This window comes from Palaemon carinicauda, chromosome 1 (genome assembly GCF_036898095.1).
Source record: "Palaemon carinicauda isolate YSFRI2023 chromosome 1, ASM3689809v2, whole genome shotgun sequence".
Lineage (NCBI taxonomy): Eukaryota > Metazoa > Arthropoda > Malacostraca > Decapoda > Palaemonidae > Palaemon > Palaemon carinicauda.
In genome coordinates, this window is record NC_090725.1 from 109,173,949 (window position 1) to 109,199,710 (window position 25,762).

The following is a 25,762-nucleotide window of genomic DNA, read 5'->3' on the forward strand; positions in this document are numbered from 1 at the left end:
CTTTATTGTATTAATACTGGTCTCTACCCACCACCATGGGTGTGAATCAGCTATTATATATTCACCGGCTAAGTTTAATATTTAAAAATGATATTTTGATTATAAAATAAATTTTTGAATATACTTACCCGGTGAATATATAAATTAAAGGCCCTCCCTTCCTCCCCGATAGAGACCTAGGGGACTGAGAAGAACTGGAGATGTTTACAAGTATATGCGGTATCTGGCCGATAGTCGGCGCTGGTGGGCACACCCGCAACCTTCACGGCGATCGCTCGCGAGTTTTTGGAATCTGTCGAGCCGTCGGAGACGTCAGCTATTATATATTCACCGGGTAAGTATATTCAAAAATTTATTTTATAATCAAAATATCATTTTTGGACCGGGGCTCGTTTCCCGGCCATTCGGAAGCTAGAAGTTTTTATCCTTTTGTGATATTTCTTTGTCTGCTCCTTTACATCCTCAATCATTTTGGGACAAGGAGAAGATCTTGAGTCCTTATGCATCTTTTTTGGATGCCATAAGATGCCTTCAGTGGTGGAACGATCCAGTCTATGCCAGTAGGTTCCAACCAAGAATCAGGCGTCCTCCAGGAGGTCCCCCCCCTTTTGGAACAAGGGCCTTAGGCCTTTTGTTGTGTTCCGTTACCTCGATTTCGAGGTGGAAGCAACACTAGACTGTTGGCAAGTCAATGCCGATTTACAACAGCATTAGTTTTCTTTACCAAGCAGGGCGGAATTCACTCGAGTCTCTTTACGGGACAGCAAGGAGTCTTTTCTCTGGGCAAGGAGAAGAATGTATGCTTCTGTAAGGTTCATTCAGGGGGAAAAGAAGTTTGGCAGACTATCTCAGCTGGAGAATGGACCCTCCATCAAGAAGTCTGCAAGAATCTGTGGTGACTTTAAGTCGTCCTTATATAGAATTTTTCACAGAGATTCTGGAGTGGATAGTGGACTCTCCTAGGAGTCTTCCTTTTAGAGTAATTTTTCTCAGACTCCTTCCTTAGAAAGGTACTTTTTATAGGAGCTTTAAAGACTTCTACCTCCAGGATTTATCAATCCATATAGAAGGTTTTAGAGAATGATTCAGAATCAACCCTGTTTTCTCTTCCAGTATCTCTACAGCTTAGTTGCTGTTTTCCTGTTGTCACTTCGAAGGAAGCGCAATTGTGCATCTTCTTTCATCAAAGGATGCAGGAGTGTGTTTACGACTGTAGTCAGGCACAGTATCTTGCCTTTCGTTTGATAAAGTCCTACAGGAACTTCTCAAATTGTTTGAAACATCTAGTTAACAATGACTCGCCAGTTTGGAGTCTGGATATAATCCTGAAGTTCATTATGAGTGACAAACTTGTCCACTTGCATTCTTCATTTTTAGGACCTCACGATGATTCTTGTTTTATTAGTTCCACGGCAACTATAAGTATCAGTGGATTCATGCGTTTTGTAAAACGTTGACTTTCAAGATAACAAAGCTATCTGTTCATTGCAGTTAGGCTTTCTCACCGAGAATAACCACCCTTTTCAACCTTAATTCAAGGCTGTTGAGTTTGCGACTCTGTCGGATAAGGTTGGAGAAGGGTTGGAGGGAGTCCTGTGTCCAGTAAGAACCCTGTAGTTCTTTCTGGGCAGAATGAAAGAGTTACGAGCAAGTCGAAGCTCTTTGGGGCTCATTTAAGTAGCCCTTGTTACAGATGTCAAGAAGGTCCTTTCATTTTTCATCAGACTCTTATAGGAGAGGCTCGTGCGATTTACAGTGAGACTTATCTCTAATTTATTTAGAAGGTCAAGACGCATGAAGTTAGTGCTGTAACAACTTCAGTGGCCTTCAAGCAAAATAGATTGTGACAGAGCTTTTTGGACACATCCTTTTGGAAGAGTAAATCTGTGTTCACTTCAAACTTTTTGAATCATGTCCAGACTCTTTATGAAGACGGATACTCTCTGGGACCACTCGTAACAGCGAGTGCAGTAGTGGGGGAGGAATCCTCCACTAAGTTCCCGTATCCTAATACCTTTTTCTTCTCTTGGAACTCTTATATTTTTATGGTTGTTGTGGCGATTGCGATAGTCGCCCACAATCATTGATTTTAGTCAGATGTTCTATTTGTTCCTTGAGAGTGCCCTGGAACAAGGTTTTTGGAAGAGGTACTGTCACATAGAGGTTTTTAGACCGTTTTGACAACTTCTAGAGGTCTTCAGCCCCCTGGGTGGATCGCTGGATCTCATAAGGAAAGTGGACATAATGAAAGATTCATTGAAGTCAACTTCCTTATCAGGTACGAACCCTTAAGTTTATTTATTAACGCTTAAGTAAGATTCCATCTATATTGGCTGTCTCTAACCCTTCACCAAAGGTGTTAATCAGCTATATACATAACTACCAGGTAAGTCTTGTGTTTAATAGTGTTATTTTCATTATAAAATAAATTTTTGAACATACTTACCTGGTAGTTATGTATAATTAAATATCCCCCCCTCTTCCCCTCTAGAGACTAGAGGCATGGAAAATATGGATATCCATGGGATGGTTTCTAGATACCTCGCTAGGGGCGCACGGTGGTACACCTGGCTATCCAATCGGCGATTGGCGCAAGTTTATTTAATTTTTGTGTTGTGACGTCAGGGACGTAAGCTATATACATAATTACCAGGTAAGTATGTTCAAAAATTTATTTTATAATGAAAATAACATTTTACGAAATTTTATGATTTTGCGTTACCTTGCCAATATTTTATAACTTCTGCACACCTGCCATGGGTAACTCCAGCAGGGCTTTCAAAATTCCCGATAGTTAGAGCTTCGTTCTTTTAAAATTAAGACATTTTCAGTCCTAAATTATATACAGACCCAGCTATATACATTCTTTCCAAAGGTTAGGTAGGGAACCTATCGTAATAACATTTATGTTGATAAAGCCATGGCCATCTCACACATATGAAGAATTGCCTCCAAGTACGGCCTCCTGCTTGCTTTTAAAAAAATTCTGAATGCTGGCTCTTCCTTCGCCTCTCACCTTGTGGCGCAAGATTGAAATACAGACATATTTGGACTTCAGTAACATCGAAAGTTTGTAGAACGTTGGGACATATCCCATAATTGCCCAAAATACTATTCTTTTTATAATTATAATCAGACATTAGGTTTGTGTAGATTAAGTCAAGGCTAACTAATATGTGCAAACTATTCATTATTCTTTATTGTATTCACTCAGTATGAGTAGTTATGAGTACAGATTCTAGCCCTTTTGCTAGGTCACTTTAAAAACCTTCAGGATCATATTTATTAAATTTTACAAACTTATAATAAAAATTTTTATATTTTTTTTTTAGAAATTAATATTGTATAAGAAAATTACTTATATCAGTACTTGCCAGAAATTCTTAGAATCTGCCATCCACATTCCCACTTTGAATGGTTCAGGGTTATTGACTTTATCTTTCAATTCAAGATACTGAGATAGTTATACACTATAAACAGTCTCGATCATATGATCCTTATGGTGACTAGCGTCGGGCATTGCAGGGTATCCGTTGTTTTAGAGAAGGGGGCAAGTGAGTTGTTTTATTTTTAAGGTCAAGAAATACTAGCATCAAGAATATTATTATTATTACATGCTAAGCTATAACCCTAGTTGGAAAAGCAAGAATCTATGAGCCCAAGGGCTCCAATAGGAAAAAATAGTACTGTAGTTATATGACTTTGCTGTACCCTGTACTGTATTGAATTATCAGTTGAACAAGTTGGACTTTGAAATTATTTGATAGCTGACAAATTTGTAAAGTGGGAAAGTATTTAGTGCAGATATTAGAATTGTAAAATTTATTTTAGTTTTTATGATAAAATAAGGCAATTTATAGCTTTTTAGTATTTTTTTTGTATTTTAGATTAGAAATCTGATTAATGGACTTTATTTTATGTCTATCATAAATAAATTATTCATTTATTTCAGGGTTGGGTGAAGGCCATTAGACGACACAAAGAGTTTACCTTCTTAGACCTTAATGATGGTTCGTGCACTCAGAGTCTGCAGGTATCTATCACAACATCTAGTAGTTTTATCATCATCTCCCCCTACGTCTATTGACGAAAAGGTCTTTGGTTAGATTTTGACAGTCGTCTCTATCTTGAGCTTTCAATTCAATACTTCTCCATTCATCATCTCCTACTGTATGCTTCATAGTCCACTGCCATGTAGGCCTGGGTCTTCCAGCTCTTCTAGTTCCTTGTGGATCCCAGCTGAACATTTGGTGAACTAATCTCTCTTGGGAGTGCGAAGAGTATACCCAAACCATCTCCATCTACCCCTCATCATGATCTCATCCACGTATGACACTTGAGTAATCTCTCCCATAGTCTCATATCTAATCCTAGCCTGTCATTTAATTCCCAATATCCTTTTGAGGGTGTTTAAAGATTAAGATTATCTCATTCACTTCCTATCAGGGATGTAGCTATAGATTTGGTGGCCCTGGGAGCTGAGTTAGTAACGCCCCTCCCCCCCCCCTACCCCTTACTCTTGTAAGTTGGTGATCATTTTAAATGTATACTTACTTTTTTTTCTGACCCTGGTTTGGATCCCTATCTCTTGGAAGGCCAGGGGCATTTTAAACCCCCCCCCCATCCTCCCTTAGCTATGTCGCTGCTTCCTATCAACATATATGGTATCCAGTTTGCTCCTACACGAATGCAAATCATTGTCCTATAACAGGAGTATAACTTCAGCGAAGCTGGACTACTGCTAAAATTTAAGTACGTACTGTACTGTGGTTATAACTACCTCCAGGTGGTGGGTAAAAGCCTTGCCAACTTATCAGTCATTAAAAAAGGCTAACACTTTTGACTTCGGCCACAAGCAGTACATATGTACTCTTGCTACATCTGAAATTTTGGTAGTTGTAGTTTTTTGCTTTCTATTTCTTGATCAATTGAATAAGTGTGCATATACGTGTGGTGTGTGTAAAAACCTGATTAAATTTAATGCATAGAAAGTTATGCAGTTTTTTTGGGTAAAGCCGCGAATGCGTGGTAGGTTTTCAGAAGGTCCTTAACTTGAAAGCATAATAGGTTCCAAGAAGCTGTTTGTAAGTCAAATTTTGTTAAATTTTGGCCTAGGTTAAGCCAAATCTGAATCCCATGCCTATGATATCCAGCTATAAAAGTCAATAAATAGTTGGGTTTCATAGGAAATAAATATCTGGTTATTACAAATGTTGTTTTGCTTACTGTATTAAATGATATAATAGTTTTGTTAAAATATTTCTTTATCTTATCTTTGTTATTTTCAGTTGGATTTGTGTTTGTATCTCTGAATGTTTGTAAGTTGGGGACCTTCTGTATATGTAAACCTGTATTAATATAATTATCTTGTGCCTTTTATGGGGTTCATAAATGTTCGCAGTCGTACCGTCACTACATGACGGCCACAACTTGAACCTAAAGAAAGTTGGTTTGTTCCGTAACCGAAATACAAACCACGCTATTTACATGGGGTATTACTTTCGGCGTAGCTGAATGACGAGCCATTAGATTTTTAACGAGGGTTAACTACCCCCTCACTAGTTAGCGAGGGGGTAGGGGAGGGGTAGCTAGCTACCCCTCCCCCTCACACACCGGTGAACTGATTCACTTTGCTTTTGGCTCGGGTGACGGTCAGACGTGTCTACCTCACCCTCGCATAGTGACATCCTTAATCTTTTTTGCTTTTTCTCTCAGTGTGTGTTCGGAAGTTGGCCTCTACCTCTATCATGCGGAAGTGCCCTGGCTTACCCGACCGCCCTTGTGGGACTTTTATGTCGGTGGTCGAGACGGACCCTCACACCTTGTGTCCGTACTGCAGAGGTCAACGGTGTGATAGAGACAAAGTTTGCAGTGAGTGCAGGGAGTGGTCTACCTCCCAGTGGGAGAGGTTTTCCTGGCGACGGAAGAAGAAGTCTAAGCGGGATCTTTCTCCTTCAAGGGTTGCCTTGAAGAAGGAAGGTTCCAAGGACTCTTCTTCCGCTGCCCGAACCTCCTCCGAAGCTCCCACTCGATCGGCCTCTCGTGAGAGGCCAGAGGCCGGCGAGTGGTAGCGTAGGCCATTCTTTTGTTGACCAACCTCGGGGTTCGGGAGAGGGAGTTGCCTTCCATAGCGAGGCAGCTCCTCCTCCTCCTCCAGGGGAGGATGTTAATAACTCTGAGTCTAATGATGATTTATTACAGCTTTGGGCTTCCTTGGGGCTTAAGGGTTCGCCCTCCAGGGAAGCCCTGTTTGACTTGATCCAGTTGGGAGCAGCTGTCAAGCAGTCGCCGGTGATAGCGGAGGTAGATCCTCTGTCTATCGTCGACGTTGTTGTGGCAGAGGCTTCCGACAGGTCGGGTCAAACCCCTGCCTTGGTTGCTGATGTGGCTGAAGGCTCAGTTCCCCCCTCCGAACATCCTTCGAGGGAGGAGCTGAGTCCAACGGTCTCTCCTGCGGGTGATTCTCCTTCTCGGGGGAGTTCACTGACAGAGACTCCTCTTCGGAGGACCGACGATGGTGTACCTGTTCCTAGAGGTCGTCTTCGCCGCAAGGCTCGCCCTCCTCTCCGCCGTAGAGATCTTCCTTCTTCCTACAAGGGAGTTAGGAGGCGCCTCTTCGGTTCTTCGCCCTCGACGTCCCCCGCAGAGGTTCCTCCTCAACGTGAGTCGACCGTTGCAGCTGCATCTCTGTTCCTCTCTGCAGATCGTTCGCGATCTCCAACGCCTGCCAGACCTGTGGATCTTCCTTCTTCGTTCCTGGAAGCTGACGCGCTGTGGGGGCCCACGCACCCCGTTTTCCAACAGCCTCCAGTCCCTTCGGGGCAGAAGGGCTTGTCTCACAATGTGAGCAAGTCCCTTCAGCGCCAGGTTTCACCTGCGCGCCCACGTTCTCCTGCTGTTGCTGAGAACCTTCCTACGCGCTAACGATCTCCTGCAGCAGAGACAGAGTCAACTCGTCAGCGCTCTCCTGCTCGTCACCGTGCTCTTGTTCGCCAGCACTCTCCTGCTCGCAAGCGCTCGCCTACTCGCCAGCGATCTCCTGTGCACCAGCGATCTCCTACTCGCCAGCGCACATCTGCACGCCCTGTTCCTGACATGCACCAGGCGCGCCCACGATCTCCTGCGTGCCCACGATCTCCAGCTCGCCAGCAATCTTCTCCTGCACGCCATCGTTCGCCCGCGCGCCCACGATCCCCAGATCTGGGCGTAGGCAAGAAGACTCTTCCTTCTTCTTCTCGCCCGCGATCACCTGCGCGCCCTCGGAACTCGCCCACGCGTCAGCCCCGCCTGCGCGCCATCGTGCGCATTCACCTTTGAGCACTTCCAGAGTTGGACGAGACACTACACGCCCACACGCTCACGAAAAGTCTCCTGCACGCGCCCACAAGCAGCCTCCGGTACGCGCATCTACACCTGCTGGCCCTGCGCCCCAGCCGCCTGCTCCAGACCGCGCGCCCGTGCGATCTATCGCCTGCACACAAGCACTCTTCAGTGCGCCCGTGATCCTGCTTGCCGAAGGTCACCTACGCGCCCACGCGCTATCTCTCCTGAGCGCGATCGCTCACCTTCTCGCCCTACGCGCCATCACTCGCCTGTGCGCCATCGCTCGCCAACGCGCCGCTGCTTGCCTGCGCGCCGTCATTCGCCCGACCGCCAACGCTCGCCCTTACGGCCGCGCGCCCCCTCGCCCGCTCGCTCGCGTGCGAACCTGCGATTTGTCCATCACGCGAGCACCAGCGTGACCCCAAGCGCAATTCCCGACGGGTTTTGCAGTGCGAGCAGCCGAGCGAGTCTTCAGGAGCGCGTACAACCAGGTCAACATCTTCACGATCCCCGCTCCGCAAGCACAGAGCAGCGCGCTTGCAGGAGGAGGGGAAGTCTTCAGAGAGGTCTAGGCACCAATCTTCTTCTTCCTTTCGGGCAGGCTCTATGGTGTCTACTCCAAAGGATCGCCCGATCCCCTTCCCTCCAGTGGGAGTCTCTGACACTGCGTCTGTCAGTCGTCAGCCATGGTTTGGGTCCCTTATCAGGACTGTCGTCCAGGCTGTTAAGCCTGCCTTCGCTGATTTGGGTCTCAAACCAACAACCCCACTGAGGAGGAAGAGAGGAGTAGAGTTCGTGGTGACTTGTCCTAGGGTCAAACTGGCTCCTAAGAAGTTCGTAAGGAAGGCTCCTTCCCCCCTTCAGACATTCTCTCCTTCTCCTGTGGACGAAGCTTTTCCGTCCTCAGGAGAATCTACCGAGGTGAGACCTTCTCCCACCGCACCAATGGGAGAGACCCCACCACGAGTAGGAGAATCGTCGCGTGCTGGGGCGGAGAAGAGCCCTCAGACTTCTTTACTGGAGTCCTGCATCCCTCCTAGAAGGGAACCGAAGGACTCGAACGAAGACCGTCCCGAAGTCTTCTTCAAAGATTTGACCAGAGCTAGCGAGACCCCAGGAGAACGTCCACGTGTCCCCCCAAGTAGAGCAGTTGGGGACAGGAGACTTTGCTGCCAATTCACCAGGAGGAAAGCAGCATGATTCAGAGCACGCCTTCTGGCAAGTCCTGACTTTGATGAGGCATCTCAACAAGTTCAAGGACCCCGAAACCGCCCCTCGTGAAGGCAAGGATACGGTCCTGGACCAAGTCTATGGCACTCAAAAACCCTCAAAGGCCAGTGCGGCTCTGCCTTGGTCCCAAGGGGTGAAGAGTGCCAGAGATAAGGTTGAGGGCCAGCTTTCGGAACTCGCCTCCTCCAGCCGTTCCTCTGCTGGTAACAAGCTCCTCCCACCTCCTCGTGTCCAACAGAGGAGGTACTTTGAGATCATGGAGGAGCCTTGTTTAGCTCTCCCGCTCCACCACTCCGTGGAAGAGCTTAACAGGGGAGTCTCTCTTGAGAGACTCTCCAACCGGCAGCTGACATTCTCGGCAACGGAGATCCTGAGTCAGGAGAAGGTCGCAAAGTGTGCCATGCAGGCCACTTCATGGCTGGATGTCTGGCTAGGGTCTCTGGGCATCCTGCTGCGTTCCGAGGATCTGTCCAAGGAAAGCACTAGGAAGGCCCTGGAGACCTTCCTCCTCTCAGGCACACGTACCATCGAGTTTCTTGCCCACCAAGTTTCGAACTTGTGGGCAAACTCGATCTTGAAACGACGTGATGCGGTGAACGAGAGGTTCCACGCGTAGGTCCCAGCTGTGGATGTCTGCAAGCTCAGACACTCTTCCATCCTAGGAAAGAGCCTGTTTGAGCCCAAGGATGTGGAACAGGCAGCTGAGAGGTGGAGGAAATCGAACCACGATTCTATCCTCCAAAGGGCTCTTACATCAAAGCCCTACAAACCTCCAGCACCCCAACAACCTCGCCAGTCCAAGTCGACGAAACCGGCACCGGCAGCAAAGACGAAGGTGTCCAAACAGCAGCCCTTTCCTGTCAAAGACAAGAAGGGCGGAAAGTCCTCCAGGGGAGGCAAGAATCCTAGAGGGAGCTGCCGAGGCCGCAAACGCTAGGATTGGCAATCCCCCTGCATGTCCACCAGTGGGGGGATGCCTACAAAGTTGCGCATTAAGGTGGCAGCAACTCGGGGCCGATTCCTGGACGATCTCCATGATCAGTCTAGGATATCGTGTCCCGTTCATAACATCTCTTCCTCCCCTGACAGCGAATCCAATGTCGTTGAGCTCCTATGCCATGGGATCGGTAAAGGGGTATATCTAGACATGATATTGGACACCAATCTCCACAAAGCCTTTCCATCAGATGACAGGATAGCAAGGATGAGGAGGGTCGCAGATCCTTTCCTCAGACGAGAAGAGCTTCCAGCCCAATCGTGGTTACGTCTCCTAGGTCACTTTTCCTCCTTAGCCCGTCTGGTTCCAAACGGCCGCCTCAGGATGAGATCCCTGCAATGGCGGCTCAAGTCCCGGTGGAATCAAGGCCACGATTCCCCGGAAATTCTGGTCCCTATGGGTCCTGCGGAACGGACGGACCTTCAATGGTGGGTGACGGACGCAAACCTTCGAAAGGGAGTGGATCTTCTCGTCCTCCCCCGGATTCGATGCTGTTCTCGGACGCTTCAAAAGAAGGGTGGGGGCCCCACGTTCTGAACCACAGGATCTCAGGCCTATGGTCAGAATCAGAAAAGTGCCTCCATATAAATCTACTAGAAATGAAGGCCGTATATCTAGCACTTCAACAGTTCCAACGGATCCTGGCGGGTCACTCTGTGGTGGTGATGAGCAACAAACCACGGTGGTGGCTTACATCAACAAGCAGGGAGGTACCTTTTCACAACAGCTATCCCATCTTGCAGTAGAGGTACTGAGATGGACCGAAGTCCACTCGATTCCACTATCGGCTCGCTTCATTCCGGGCAAGGGGAATGTGCTCGCCGACAGTCTGAGCAGAGCATCGCAGATAGTGAGTACCGAGTGGTCTTTGGATCCTCTAGTAGCCAGCAAAGTCCTGACTTTGTGGGGTTCCCCAACAGTGGACCTGTTTGCGACTGCCTTGAACTTCAAGCTTCCGCCATACTGTTCCCCAGTCCCGGACCCCAAGGCACTCTGGCAAGATGCCTTCCAACAACGGTGGGACAACATCGACGTTTAAGCCTTCCCACCATTCTGTCTGATGAGAAGGGTGCTCAACAAGACCAGACTATCGGTCAACCTGTCAATGACCCTAATAACTGCGCTATGGCATCATGCAGAGTGGTTCCCTGACCTTCTGCAGCTCCTGACGAAACTCCCAAGAGAGCTTCCTCCACGACACGAGCTACTCAAGCAACCACACTGCAACATCTTCCACAAAGCCGTAGCATCGCTTCGGCTTCACGCCTGGAGACTATCCAGCATCTCCCCACAGAGAAAGGCTTTTCGCAACAAGTTGCGGAGAGGATGTCTCGACACCTGCGAAAGTCATCTGCAAGGGTCTACCAGGCGAAGTGGAGAGTCTTCTGTGGTTGATGTCGTGGAAGGGGTATCTCTCCCCTCGATGCCACTATTCCAGCAATAGCGGAGTTTTTGGTATATTTGCGGGAAGAAATGCGCCTTTCGGTCTCGGCGGTGAAAGGCTATCGCTCAGCCTTAAGCCTGGCCTTCAGGCTGAAAGGAATGGACATTTCCTCCTCGCTGGAACTTTCTCTACTCATACGAAGCTACGAGCTTACCTGCCCTCAGTCGGAAGTGAGACCTCCACCATGGAACGTGGTTCGTGTCCTCAGGTCTCTTAAGAGACCTCCGTTCGAACCATTACGCCAGGCTTCTGATCGTCACCTGATTTGGAAGGCGGTGTTCCTGCTCGCTCTGGCCTCAGCCAAGCGAGTCAGTGAACTTCATGGTCTCTCGTACGACGTCGCCCATTCAAGGGGATGGGGGGAGGTAACGTTCGGGTTCGTCCCTGAGCTTGTTGCTAAGACTCAGAATCCTGGAGTTCCGGACCCACGGTTCGACTCCTTCAGGATTTCGAGTCTCCGTTCTGTAACAGATGACCCATACCATCTCCTACTGTGCCCAGTAAGGAGTCTGAGGCTCTATCTTAAGAGAACAGCTGCAGTTCGTCCTCGAGTGCAAGCCATGTTTATGAGCACAGGAAGGACGAAGAGGAGGGTCACTAAGAACACCATCTCAGCTTGGATTCGCAGGGTCATCCACCATTCCCTGAATCCAGACCCTCCTTCGTCACGTCGCCCGAGAGCATACGATGTCAGAGGCATCGCTACGTCCCTGGCATTCAAGAAAAACTTCTCAGTGACGCAGGTTCTACAAGCTGGGGTCTGGAAGCGTCAAACGACCTTCACAGCCCACTACCTGCAGGACGTGACCCACAGGAGGCTCGATACGTTCTCTATCGGCCCTGTGGTGGCTGCACAACAGCTGGTCTAACCTCAGGCTCCTTAATGGACAAGTAGCAGAAGGTTGAGGGCATTGTTACCCAGTTTTAGTCTGGATGAATGAAAAAGTATGTCTGGCCCTTACCCTTTTCTTCATCCTCCCCTCTCTTGGGGAAAGCAGCATCCTGGGTTCTCTGCATAGCTGACCTCAAACCACTGCAGGTAAACCATGCTTCCTTGTGTTCCTAGTATTAAGGTTAATACTGTTACGTCCCCATACCCTGACGAGGTGGTATTGGGAAAGTCCTAGTCTACAAGTTTCCATCTAAAGGACTTCAGGTCAACTTCCTAGGACGAGTCACACTTCTTTTCTTCACACACTAGCTTATGTAGGCCGCACGTTCCTTGCGGAGCAAGGAACTTGCGAGGTGCAGGGACTCCTTATCTCGAGTGCTACACACTCGGATCCTGACTCCTCGGGCAAAGCCAAAGCCAGTAACGGCTGGGACTTACCACCCTACCTAAGGGTTAAGTCACCCCATGTAAATAGGGTGGTTTGTATTTCGGTTACGGAACAAATGACAAATTCGGAGATAATTTGTATTTGTTCCAACACAGAATACTTACCTCAAACTACTTTCTTAGGAGTATCTGGGATCTCCTCCCAACCGACCAGAGTTTTGAGTAGTTTACCCTATAGTCCCGTTTTTTATGAGGGGTAACCTCAGGTGGAGTGGAACATGCCCTGAGGCTATCCCCCAGGTCAGAGAGCATGCTTGCTCAGGTCTCTATCTCCAGTAAGTTCTCTGGTCGCGTCGTGATAACATCTCGACGCTCTCTCCTTACCCAGTGCGACCCTGTGTCCCCGACCCCCCCTTTTGTGTCTTTCGCGGTCCCCACGTGGACCCATTATTATTATTATTATTATTATTACTATCCTAGCTACAGCCCTTTTTGGAAAAGCAAGATGCTTTAAGCCCAGGGGCTCCAATAAGGAAAAATAGCCCAGTGAGGAAATGGAATAAGGAAATAGATAGCTGAAGAGAACAAATTACCAATAAATCATCCTTCCTACCCTTATCCTCTGTGTTACGTCGTGTAGGGGTAGCTTATGTTCTCCTACAGCCACGTGTCCGGAGTGCGAGTCCTGGAACGTGGTGCAGTGGGTGCGCTTCGGCACCAAGAAGAAGAATGCGTTCAAGAGGTCTCATAGGAAGACGAGCCTCTCCTCTTACTTCTCCCGATGCCTCGTCGAATGGAGCTTCTTTATACAGCCATCTTCCCCTACCCAGAGTAGGGGACGAGGTAAGTCAGTTGTGGGGAAGTGCCCATTGCTCTTCCCCAGGAGTCGGAGTGGGTGCGGTATAGCACCAAGAAGAAGTAGGCGACGAAGAGGTCGCCTAAGAAGACTAGCGCCCCTTCCCCTCTTGCTTCGCCGGGCGTCTCGTCTGACAGAGCTTCCCTACCACCCTCCCCTACCCAGACTAGGTGACGAGGTAAGTCCGTTGTGGGGAAGAGGGCCGCGGCCCTTCCCCAAGAGTCTGATCTTCAGGATAGTGGGGTTGTGGCGTCGTTCCAGACGAGTGAGGGGCATGAGGGAGGGGCGGGAGTGTGTTGGGAGACGGAGTCCTGGTGCAAGCAGGCCACATCTCCTCTGATGACCCCATGTGGGGGAAAAATGTCCCTAATTCTTCTCCAGCCTCTTTGGCGTGTTTTTCAGTCACTTCTGTAGCTGAGGACGTCGCCGAGAAAGAGCCTTCCAAGACGGGGCACTGAGGAAGCTCAGCAGCGGCACCCGACGGAGGGACTCATCATGGCAGGTTCCAGTCGACAGGCGTAAGCCCGCGAAGGGTCCGGCTCCATCCGCACAGCGGAGAGAGTCGCCCCTTCAGTCTGGCAGTCGAGTCCTGACCTCCAAAGGCCACCTAGCTCGGCACGAGCGCAGTGGACCCAGGACGGAGGCCCCCGTTTCGATGGTGATGCCCGCCCTTCGACGTGAACCCCGGCAACCCTACAGCAGGCTCTGCCAGACCAGCGTAAGTCCGCGAGGGTTCCGACTCCTTCCGCCCAGCAGAGAGTCGCCCCTTCGGTCTGGCAGCCGTGTCCCAGCCTCCAAGACTTCGGCAGCCAGGTCTCGGTCAACAGGCATAAGCCCGCGAAGGTTCCGACTTCTCCCGCCCAGCGGAGAGAGTCGCCCCTTCGGACTGGCAGCCTTGTCCCAGCCTCCGGTCCTTCGTTGGCCAGCCCTGAACGGAGGAACCAACCAGCCAACACGGGGAGCCCGTGGCTCCATGGATATCCGCAGGAGCTCCATCCTTCCAGCGGAGGTAGCCGCTGGATCGACCCGGCAGCATGGCATCCATACCCGGTACCACGACTGCTCCATTCAGGCTTCGTGGTCAACCGCTGGTATGCCAGGGTACTCATACCCCACGGATTCCCCGGGAGGGGGTAGACCCATGGCGGCTACCTCCGTCCCAGTGGCTTCATCCGTGATGGAGATAGCCGCTCCATCGTCCTGGCCAGCCCCATCCAAGCATTGGAGGTAGCCACTGACACACCGATGATGGCTCCCTCCGCCCCGGCGGCTCCATCCGTGCCATCGTCCTGGTCAGCCCCATCCAAGCATTGGAGGTGGCTGCTGACACACCCGTGACGGCTACCTCCGTCCTGGCGGCTCCATCCATGATGGAGCCAGCCGTGCCATCGTCCTGGCCAGGCCCATCCAAGCATTGGAGGTGGCCGCTGACTCACCCATGATGGCTACCTCCGTTCCGGCGGCTCCATCCGTGATAGAGCCAGCCGTGCCATCGTCCTAGTCAGCCCCATCCAAGCATTGGAGGTGGCCGCTGACACTCCCACGACGGCTACCTCCGTCCCTGCGGCTCCATCCGTGATGGAGCCAGCCGTGCCATCGTCCCGGCCAGCCCCGTCCAAGCATCGGAGGCGGCCGCTGACATGGCAGGGTACTTAAACCCCACGGATCTCCCCGGGAGGGGGGAGACCCATGACGGGTACCTCCGTCCCAGTGGCTTCATCCGTGATGGGGATAGCCGCTCCATCGTCCCGGCCAGCTCCATCCAAGCATTGGAGGGGGCCGCTGACACACCCATGACGGATACCTCCGTTCCGGCGGCTCCATTCGTGAGGTGGCCAGCCGTGCCATTGTCCCGGCCAGCCCCATTCAAGCATCAGAAGGGGCCTCTGACATGGCAGGGTACTTAAACCCCACGGATTTCCCCGGGAGGGGGTATGCCCATGACGGCCCCATCCGTGACGAAGGCAGAGTGGTTTTTCCCCGAGCGGGTCGAACGGGGCTATTGCCTCTCCAGTACCTGCCTCAGTGGCCGATGGAGAGGGAGCCCCGCACCTTTGCCCAGTGCCTCTCCGGCTCCGTCCACCCTTCGGATGTAGAAGTTGGCACACGTAATCTTTCCCTTGCCTTGCCCCCCGTAAGGGAGCTTCGACTCCTCAGTTAACCTTCAGACCCTCTTACTCAGACTCCAGGAGAGGGCGTTCAGGCCGCGGCTCTCGAAGGAGTTAGGAGGGGAGGCCCCCCTACTCCTGCTGGCGCCTCAGGTGGGGGGATGCCTCAAACGATATTGGCAAACATGGCGGGACCACGGAACGGATCCGGGGACCGTAGCAGTACTAAAGGAAGGGTACAAGCTTCCCTTCCTAGCGGACCTCCACCTCAGATCCCAGATCAACAGGGGGAGTGGTTGGCATCCAGAGCCCCCTGGAGAGTAGCAATATTGCAGGAAGAAGGATCGGCAATGCTGGCGAAAGGGGCAGTAGAACCAGTCGAAAACCGAGTCCAGGGTTCTACAACAGGCTCTTCCTGGTGGAGAAGGCGACAGGGTTCTGGAGACCTTTCAGCCCTCAACAATTCGTGTACAATACCGGCTTCAAGATGGACACTCCGAAGTCGGTCCTAGCGACCTTGAAGGAGGAGGACTGCTGAGGTCCATAGGCCTCGAAGCCGTCTGCTTCCAGGTCCCTGTCCATCCCTCCAACAGGAGGTTCTTGAGGGAAAAATGGAGTACCTAAACATGGCAGTTCAAAACCCTATGCTTCAGACTGTCGGCAGTCCTCAGGGCTTCACGAAGGTCTTCTCAACTGTTTCAGGCTGGGCGTACGAACAGGACGTCCGCCAGACTCGGTACTTAGGTGACTGGTTGTTGCTTTCAGTCCCAGAGGAAGTACTGAGGGAGCAAGACGAGAAGCTCCTGCAGTCCTACAACGTCTTGAGTATCCCGGCTGATTTCCTCCACCAGGATGACCTACCTAGGGTTGGTTCTAGACTCCCGGATGGCGAGGTCCTTCCCCTCCGAGGAGAAACTGGACACCCTAAAACAGATACTCTGGCCCTTCCTGTCGGGCCAACCCAGGAGAACCAAGGTCTGGCGAAGACTGATAGGACTCCCCGCACTAGATAGTCCTGGTGTCCCCAGAGACGAAGGAAGTCCTGGGGTGGTAGCAATCGGAACGAACACCCTCAAGGGAATGCCCTTTTCTGCCTACCCTCCGGAGATGCTCCTGTTCACTGACGTATCCAAGGAGAGCTGGGGTGCTCATCTTCTCGACAAAATGGCAAAAGGTAGATGGGAAGTCGAGGGGACGAACCTGCACATATACGTGCTGGACATGAGGATCGTACAAAGAGCGGGCCTAGTGATCGTCCATCCACCCTGGGGAAGCTCCGTGGATCCAGGGTGCGACAACGCCACGGTGGTGGCCTACGTGAAAGAGCAAGGAGGACTGAAGTCGAAGGAACGGTGCAATCTCACGATGGAGTTCCTAGAATGGGCTGAAGTGGAACAAATTCATTTTTCAGCCAGGTTCTCTCCGGGGAAGAGGAACGTCCTGGCCGACGGCCTCAACTGGAAGGGTCGAGTGGTAGGGCCCGAGTGGTCCCTACACCCAGAAGTGGTCAAAACCCTCTCCCTGAAGTGGGGCTCCCCGGTGGTCGACCTCTTCGCCACGAGACTAAACGCTTAGCTCCCCGTGTTTTGTTTTCCTGTGCCAGATCCAGCAGCAACGTTCGAGGACGCCTTCCAATGAGACGGACGGCCAACCTGTGGGTGACTTTGGTAGCGCCCTGGTGGCCAGAGAGGGAGTGGTTCGCGGATCTAAAGGAATTGGCATACCTTACTCCTGGGTCACTTCCAGACAGACCAGACCTTCTCCGGCAGCCTCACTTCCAGAGGCTCCACAAAAACCCTTGGTCCCTCCTTCACGCAGGGAGGTTATCGAGCGCCTGCTGAAAAAGGAAGGATTTCCGTCGAGGACAGCATCAAGGATGACAGGGTACCTGAGGCGTTCGTCAGTCGAGGTGTACCAGGCGTAGTGGGCTACCTTTTCTAAGGGGTGCTCCTCGAAGAACATCAGGCCGTTAGGGGCCTCCATTCACGAGATAGCAGTCTCCCTGGTCTATCTCAGGGACGAAGGGGGCATGTCCATCCCAAGTCTTCCTCCTGAAGGACATAGACCTGGGTGCCTCCAGGTAGATCTCGACGCTCTTCAAGAACTTCGAACAGTCGTTTTTTCCCCCAAGCCGTTAGAGTGCCCCAGGGGGATGTGGCTAGGGTACTTGAAGTTGATTTTGGTACCTCCCTTCGAGCCTCTAAAAGACATTCTAGACAAGGAGCGCACCCTCAAGGCAGTCTTTCGTTTAGCTCTGGCATCAGCAAAGAGTAGGTGAGATTCCTGGCCTGTCGTACGAGATCTCACACTCGAAGGGCTGGCGAGATACTACTTTCAGATTCTTACCCTCCTTCGTAGCCAAGACTCAGAATCCAGTTGTTTGGGAACCCAAAATAGAATTGTTCCCAGTGCCTGCTATTCCTCGCTCGGACAACCCGAGGGACTTGCAGTATGGCAGTTATTAGAAAGGACAGCTAGACTTCATCCCGAGATCAAGAGTCTGTTCATTTTCCTCGGGACTGTGAAGGAGCCAGTCTCCAAGTACACTTTCTTTTTCTGGATAAGGCATGTGATCGTCAGGCCCTACAGTAGTGCATGGGTCCCCTTTCCAGGAAAGCCCAGACCCCACAACATTAGGAGTCTAAATGCTTCTTTGGCATTTGGGAAGAACATGACAGTGGGCCAAAGCCTGAGGGCAGGTACTTGGTCTAACCAGTCGCCCTTTACGGCTCACTGCTTGAAGGACTACTCAAGAAAGTTCCTGGGCGGGTTCTCGCGCGGTCCCGTCATTTCCGCGCTCCAAATGGTTTAAGGGTGTAGCCCCAGTGGTAACTGCGGGTAGCGAGTCCAAGAGACACAGGTTCCTTCCTGAGCCCCCTTGTTCTTCCTTCCCCTATTCCCTTACCAGAAATGGCTTGGGTAGCCCCCCTGAAACTGCCATGGGATACACTATCATTGGAAGGACATGTCTCCTAGGATTCTTGCAGAAGTGAGTTACATAGACACTAAGATGGTTTTTTGCGAAGTTTTCCCTTTTTTCTCGTGTTTTCTTTGAGGTCAGCAGAACCTAGTCTCATACCTAGGTTCCTCTTCTATTCTCGTCACGGTATAAGTCTCCTAAGAAAGTAGTTCGAGGTAAGTATTCTGTGTTGGAACAAATCACAAATTTTAAGTAATTTGTATTTTTCCTAACAATACTTACCTCGAACTACTTTCGGGTAATGGCCCGCCCATCCTACCCCGAGTGCCTTGCTGGACTTCATAGATACCTAAGCTTTCAAGAACTTACTGGAGATCGAGACCTGAGCAAGCATGCTCTCTGACCTGGGGGATAGCCTCAGGGCATGTTCCACTCCACCTGAGGTTACCCCTCATAAAAACGGGACTATAGGGTAAACTACACAAAACTCTGGTCGGTTGGGAGGAGATCCAAGATACTCCTAAGAAAGTAGTTCGAGGTAAGTATTGTTAGGAAAAATACAAATTACTTAAAATTTGTGATTTTTCCTAACCATACAAACCTTAGCTATTTACACATACTTGCCCGCCAGCCCTGTCCCCCGTGAAGTCCTACCTCTAAGTGAAGTGAATCAGTTCACTGGTGTGTGAGGGGGGAGGGGTAGCTAGCTACCCCTCCCCTACCCCCTCGTTAACTAGCGAGGGGGCAGTTAACCCTCGTTAAAAATCTAATGGCTCGTCATTCAGCTACGCCGAAAGTAATACCCCATGTAAATAGCTAAGGTTTGTATGGTTAGGAAAAATACAAATTATCTCCGAATTTGTCATCTTTGATGGGTATCGCTGGTGCACCGTGAGTGGGAGAAGGTTTTTATACCACTAATACTTTTGAGGCTGCCTCTGCAGTGTTTTCCTTACTCTTGCTTCACCTGTGGAAGCAGCAAAGGATGTGGCACATTCTGGTGTTGTCTATGCTGGTTCTTAAGAGGCTCCTTCGGCCACTTCCTCTGTCGGAGAGTAGTCTTTGGTTTGCAAGACCTCGACCTGAAGAAGGCTGGAAAGAAGAAGCGTTTGCACTTCTTTTCCTCTTCTAGTTCTTCGTCATCTTCATTAGATTCTTCTTCAGAAGAAGATATCTTTGAAAAAGTCCAAGATAAGTGATTGACAGTAATTGCGTGAGACTCCGATCAAGCTCTCCCCACTTATGTGTGAGAGAGACAGTTCAGTACAAAGAACCAAACTACTAGAAAGCTTTCTCAGTAGTGCAAGTGCTCTCAGGAGTTTTAAACAAAAAACTTACCCGCTGGTTATATAAGAATGGCTATAGTCCCTGGACGCTCCGGCAGAAATTCAAAACTCGTGGCAATCGCAGATATGCCATGTGTACGCTAGCGCCCTTGTGGTAGACAGGCCGAACTATTCCAACCAATTCAGACCTTCTCTGCCGCTCTCGCGAGCAACAACTATTGGAACTCACTCGTGATTAACCTGGATTTTAGCTGTATTTTGGTGATGTACTCCTATTTTCGGGTTCTGGCATTCGCTTATTTGTTTGTTTGATCTGTGATCACGTGTTCATACCTTAAAAGGTAGGATTAGAAATTTTTCAACCTATTTTAAAGCTAACGAAAGCATGATGGCGATATGTAAAGATCTCGCCCATTGATGACGTCACAGCCTTATGACGTAAGCTAAAAGTCTGACTTGCCTTTTACAAAGAATGATAAGTGAATACAGTGAACCCTCGTTTATCGCGGTAGATAGGTTCCAGACCCGACCGCGATAGGTGAAAATCCGCGAAGTAGTGACACCATATTTACCTATTTATTTAACATGTATATTCAGACTTTTAAAACCTTCCCTTGTACGTAGTACTGTTAACAAACTACCCTTTAATGTACAGAACACTTAATGCATGTACTACAGTACCCTAAACTAAAAACAGGCATAAATATTAAAGGCGATTTTATATCATGCGTTTCCTAAACACGCCAAAAAGCACGATAAAAAATGGCAACCAATGTTTTGTTTACGTTTCTCTGATCATAATGAAGAAACAAACGCATTTAGTGTACACATCTGTGTATAAGTTAGTTTTTGCATCGATTATATTGATTATACAGTATGTTGATTTTGTTATTACCAATGTTTTACTTAATTTTTCTTAGGACTTCCAAATGAAATGTTTTTCTTTATGACGCCGCCTGAAACGACGTCGTCATAAAGTACGCTCAGTAAACAACCACGCTCAGTAAACAAAGAAGGCATTTAACACCCATGATGAAAGTGATAAATAATGATATTTACAGTAAAAGCTTTTAGAAAATATGTTATTACAAATATTATTTACCGTATCTATATAAAATCATACAGTACATACTGTACGTAGCAAAGCAGGAAAACAATTTACGAGAGAGAGAGAGAGAGAGAGAGAGAGAGAGAGAGAGAGAGAGAGAGAGAGAGAGAGAGAGAGAGAGAGATTGTTTTACGTACATAAATGTAAATTTTAAACAAAAAAAATATGATAGGTTACAACATGTATACTCTTCAGACTTTTAAAACCTTCCCTTTAACTTAATGCATACAGTACTAAACTAAAACAGGCACAAATATTAAAATGTTAGAATATTAAAGTAAAAAATAAAGATTGTTACTGTACTCACCACGAAAGAAGTTCAAGAAAAACTTGAATGATGATGGCGATGAATTTGCTGCACAGTAGAAATGATGATGATGAAGCTGATGATGTCTTCTACTGTGCAACCAATGATAGTATTTTACGTCTCTTCAGACGGAGGTGTCTTTTCCTGGGACACCTCTTCAACTTCTTCCTGGGACACTTCTTCAATTTCTCCCGAGGGCATATTAGCAGGAGGAACTGGCTCTTTTTTGCGAGGCTGGAAAAACATTGTGATCGGAAGTTGCTGCCGCTGCTTCTTTTTTCGCTCGAAGAGCATCCTGTAGGGAGTCATGTGTTCATCGATTTTGTTGCAGAATTGCATAGACCGAACCATATCCTCGTCCCACTCTTGCATCATTTCTTTCACCTCCTTCGCAAGGTTGCAGAGCTTGGCAAGCCGTTCTAATGTTAAGCCCGTTTCTTCGACAATTTCCTGGATCTCTTCCTGTGTTTCACTGTCATCTTCACTGGCCGATTTCGTCAGGTCTTCGAGGTCTGCGGCCGCGTAACTTCTGCCTTCTTTCAATATATTGAGAAGCGTCACCTTCTCAGCAATCATCATCATCTTTCGGTGGTGTTTAGGCTCACTACCAGCCTTAGTAGAAGCAGAACGCTTGGGAGCCATTGTACAGTAGGGTTTAACAGAAAGTTCAACAAAAAGTTCAACTTAAAACAGTCACGCACAGCACAGATTAAAGTTCACAATAACTTAACAACGTCTACACAGCGATACGGCGGGAGAGAAAGTGACCTCGAAAAGATGCTGCGGGTTGGAGAAGCGGTCAAAACACCAATCACAGGCTAGATTACAAAACTTGGGTTCTGATTCGTCATCTATCAGCGCTTGAACCAATCACAATCCGTCTTATATGCTACGTAGGTTACCAATTCAAAGTACAAGGTACCCTACGTATACAGTAATAATAATAATAATAATAATAATAATAATAATAATAATAATAATAACAATAATAATTTTAATAACAACATCAATAATAATAATAATAATAATAATAATAATAATAATACAGCTTTACGTACGCTATTTTACGCTTGTTTTGTTGTAGGATGTGTCTCTCTCTCTCTCTCTCTCTCTCTCTCTCTCTCTCTCTCTCTCTCTCTCTCTCTCTCTCTCCCTCTCTCTCTCTCTCTCTCTCTCTCTCTCTCTCTCTCTCTCTCTCTCTCTCTCGTACGCTTATTCGAGATGTGATTTTTACAACAAAGAATATTATTGGATGCAGTACTACGTACGTATACATACAAAAGATTCATGGAAAAGAAGCACATCCATTACATTTGTAGTACAGTAGTAGCCATCAGCAGCCTTACACCATTCTAATATGGTATGACTGCATCTGATTTGCGTTTCATGTTCGATTTAATTTTACTACGTACTGTATACAGTACTGTACTGAATTATCGTATTATCACATTCTCTTTTCGTGTTTTATTTCTTTCTGTGCTGAATTATAAGTCATATGTAATGCAATGAACAATCAGTAAGAGCAGATATTACTAATTACAGTATTAAGGGATTTTGACGAAGGAGAAATCTATTTCTGGGGAGAGACCTGTGGCGCCCGGTGAAAAGGGGTCCTTCTAATACACTTTTCTGATAAAATCTTCCAATTATACCAGAGAAAGATAAAAGCATGGAATGCAGAGGTTACTACCCTCGCGCGAGCACCTTGTGGGTGTCGTGTATAAAGCAAAGGCGCGTGAAAGCCACTATTCACAGGCTGTCTTCCATTTAGTTAATTCCTTCGTCAAAGGGATGAGCCGATACAGAGGCCCCAGCCAACCTACCAGAGCCACGCCACCCACGCCCGACGCGAGCGCCATCTGAACAACGTCCTTCTGTATTGGACATAATGGCTTGGAAAGGAAAGGGTGGGATCATGCAAAAGAATAGGGAAGGGTTTCACCGGGCACCACAGGTCTCTCCCCAGAAATAGATTTTTCCTTCGTCAAAATCCCTTTTCTGGGTCGACCTGTGGCGGCCGGTGAAAATGTACCAGAGAATGCCTTCCAAGCCCAATAATAATTAGTAATGAGGGGAGAGAAAAAACACCATGTAAGGAGAACCATATATTATATTAAGGTAAGTAAGCAGGAATCATAAACTAGTCCCAGGGCAAAGTGAGCGTAAGGCTAAACAAACATGATAACAAGGAAACCTCCAAGTATCAGAACACAACAAGCAACAAAACTGACATGGCTAAGAATATCCCAACACTAAATTACGGTAAACACATTAAAAGGAACAATCATCTTAACGTAATATGTAATAAACTAGGGCTAACGAACCACCAAGGAAGCGGCGTCGTGGTGCGAGTGGCGGGTTGGAGGGAGAAGAAAAGAGATGGATGAAAGGAAGAACAAGAGATCACTGGGGAGAGATACGGCTCCCAGCTGCAACCGTTGGGTATTTAAGGGCCTGTAAGTTCTTTAGATAGTGGCGTTTGAAAACCATAGGAGATTTCCAACCCGTGTACTTTTTAAGGTCATCAAAATCCATATTTTGGAAATAATTGATGAAGGTAGCTACTGACCGGATATCATGAGCGTGGGGAAATGATCCCGGATTGGCTTGTTTAATGAAGGAAAGGATCTGTTGCCTAATACCCTGTATGGAAATGGTACCTCCTTGTTCTCTGATAAACAAGGGGCCAGACGATCGGGTAGCAGTCCTAGCTAAAAAGGCCCTGAGAGTAGTGACTGGACATAGAGAAGTATCTTGGAGAAGAGTAATAATCTTCCAAGGGGACCACCTATTTTGGGGGTCTTCATTCTTAGCTTGGAGAAAGAAGTACTTCACCTGAAGGGAGGAAATCTATGTTTTCTGAGTTTTGTGAGAGAGCTGCTAGTTCTGAGATTCTAGCACCCGAGGCCAAAGCTGTTAGAAATAAAGTCTTCCTAAGAAGAGTGATATAGGAGCAGGATTCGTTGTCCGTGTCGGAGGCAAGTTTGAAGACATCATTCAGAGACCAAGAGACCTTTTGTGGGCGAACCGAAGGTCGGAGCCTAGCACATGCTTTTGGAATAGACGAGAAATAAGAATCCGCCAGGTTAATGTTAAACCCAACCAGGAAGACCTTCTTCAAAGCTGACTTAATGGTGGTTATAGTGCTAGCTGCTAGGCCTTTGTCAAATATGGACCTAAAGAAGGAGATGGCTAAATTAGGAGTCATAACCGAATGGTCTGAATTCTTTAAGAAATCTGCCAGTTTCTTAACTGCCGAATCATATTGGCGAATCGTAGAGTCCCTTTTGTCTGCTTCTATAAAGAGGACATTATCCGGGTCGATGTTTGCATCCCTACGAGCCGCAAACTTCATGAAGTCCACAAAGTTAGGGTTTTGGCTATCCTTGAGGAATCTGACACAGTCCGAGTTTGGACCACTTGGGTCAGTTTGGGGAATGGGATCCGGAAGGGACGGAGTTTCAACTCGAGGAGGAGAGGAAACCAACTGCTATTTGGCCAGTGAGGTGCCACTAAAGCCACTGCCCCGTTGAAGGAGCGGAGTTTGTGTAAGACTTTCAGTAGAAGATTCACTGGAGGGAATAAGTAGATCTTCTGCCTATGGTTCCAATCCAGGGTTAATGCGTCCATGGCATAAGCCTGAGGGTCCAGGTTCGGGGTCACATAACATGGGAGTTTGTGATTGAGTTGGGTTGCGAATAGATCTATCTGGAGACCTGGAACCAGCCTGAGTATCCACCGGAAGGAATGTATGTCCAGGGACCATTCTGATTCCAGTGGTTTTGTCCTGGATAATGAGTCTGCTATCACATTCTGGACTCCTGCTAGGCGAGTCGCTGACAGGAACCAGTCTTTGTCGGCCGCCAAGGCGAAGATAGTGACCAGGATCTGATTCAGGTTGGGTGATTTGGATCCCCCTCTGTTGAGGCAGTGGACTACTGCCGTGCTGTCTGAGACTACTCTGATGTGGGTCGACCTCGGAGGAGAGATTCTCTGGTGGAGGAGGGGATCCCTGTGACCATTTCCAATCCAAGCCCCTGGATATTATGCTGTGAGCCCATGGACTGAAGGTCCAATGGTCTCGGAAGTGATAAAGTCTCCCTCCTACCGGCATCACATCATTGGGAGGGAGTGAACCTAGGTCCCCTCCCTCCACGGGCACCCCTTGCTCTAGGTCCGCCGCGTTGGCGGAACTGTCCTCTACCTCTGAAGCTTCCTCTCTGGTGTCCACGAAAGGAACCGGAGGATTCGTAGGCAGGGTTGTATGCAGGAGAGGACATCCAAGAGGGGTTGGGCTGTGTACCAGGGGGAGCAGTGAGGTAGACTACTTGCTGAGGGGGAGCCGGTTGTTGAGAAGTCGAGGCAGCGGAAGACTGAGGCGACGAGTTACCCCGGACCGTCTTGTAAGGACTAAACCTCTGCTTCTTCTTGAAGAACGTCTGTTTCTGGGATTCGAACCTCCTTTTGGCTGAGAGACCCCACCTTACTTGCAAATTTTGGTTTGCCCTCGCCGCGTCCTGAAGAACCTTATCAACTTCGTTCTGAGGGAAGAGGTTCTTACCCCAGCAGGAGGACGCTATCAGCCTGTTCGGTTCATGTCTGATGGAGGCCTCAGACAGAACGAACTTCCTGCAACTAACTCGAGCCGACCAGAAGTCATGGAGGTCTATTTGGTAGGACAGCAGCTGGTTCTTTGTGGCGACTCTGAACAGCGTTTCCTCTGGGTAAAGCGATGCTAGGGACTCCATGGAGGTGATGGAGTGGAGGGACCTAGCTAGTCTATTACGGGTCTCGAACTCAGTTTTGAGAAGACTCTCTAGTAATCTGGGAAGCTTCTCAGAGAAAAGAGTAGAGGCACAGTCCGGGTCTAGCTTCCCCACTGTGAAGGTCGAAGCCGCGTCATC

General features: G+C 48.7%; 1 protein-coding gene across 2 annotated transcripts in view; it reads left to right on the forward strand.

The window, feature by feature from the left end:
* LOC137650822 (asparaginyl-tRNA synthetase-like) overlaps window positions 1–25,762 on the forward strand; it is a 165,839-nt gene that overhangs the window by 17,798 nt on the left and 122,279 nt on the right. For both annotated transcript variants that reach the window (XM_068383987.1, XM_068383980.1), the window contains exon 2: window positions 3,953–4,033. In XM_068383987.1, coding sequence (XP_068240088.1) covers window positions 3,953–4,033 — 81 coding nt within the window. The remainder of the gene's footprint in view (window positions 1–3,952; window positions 4,034–25,762) is intronic.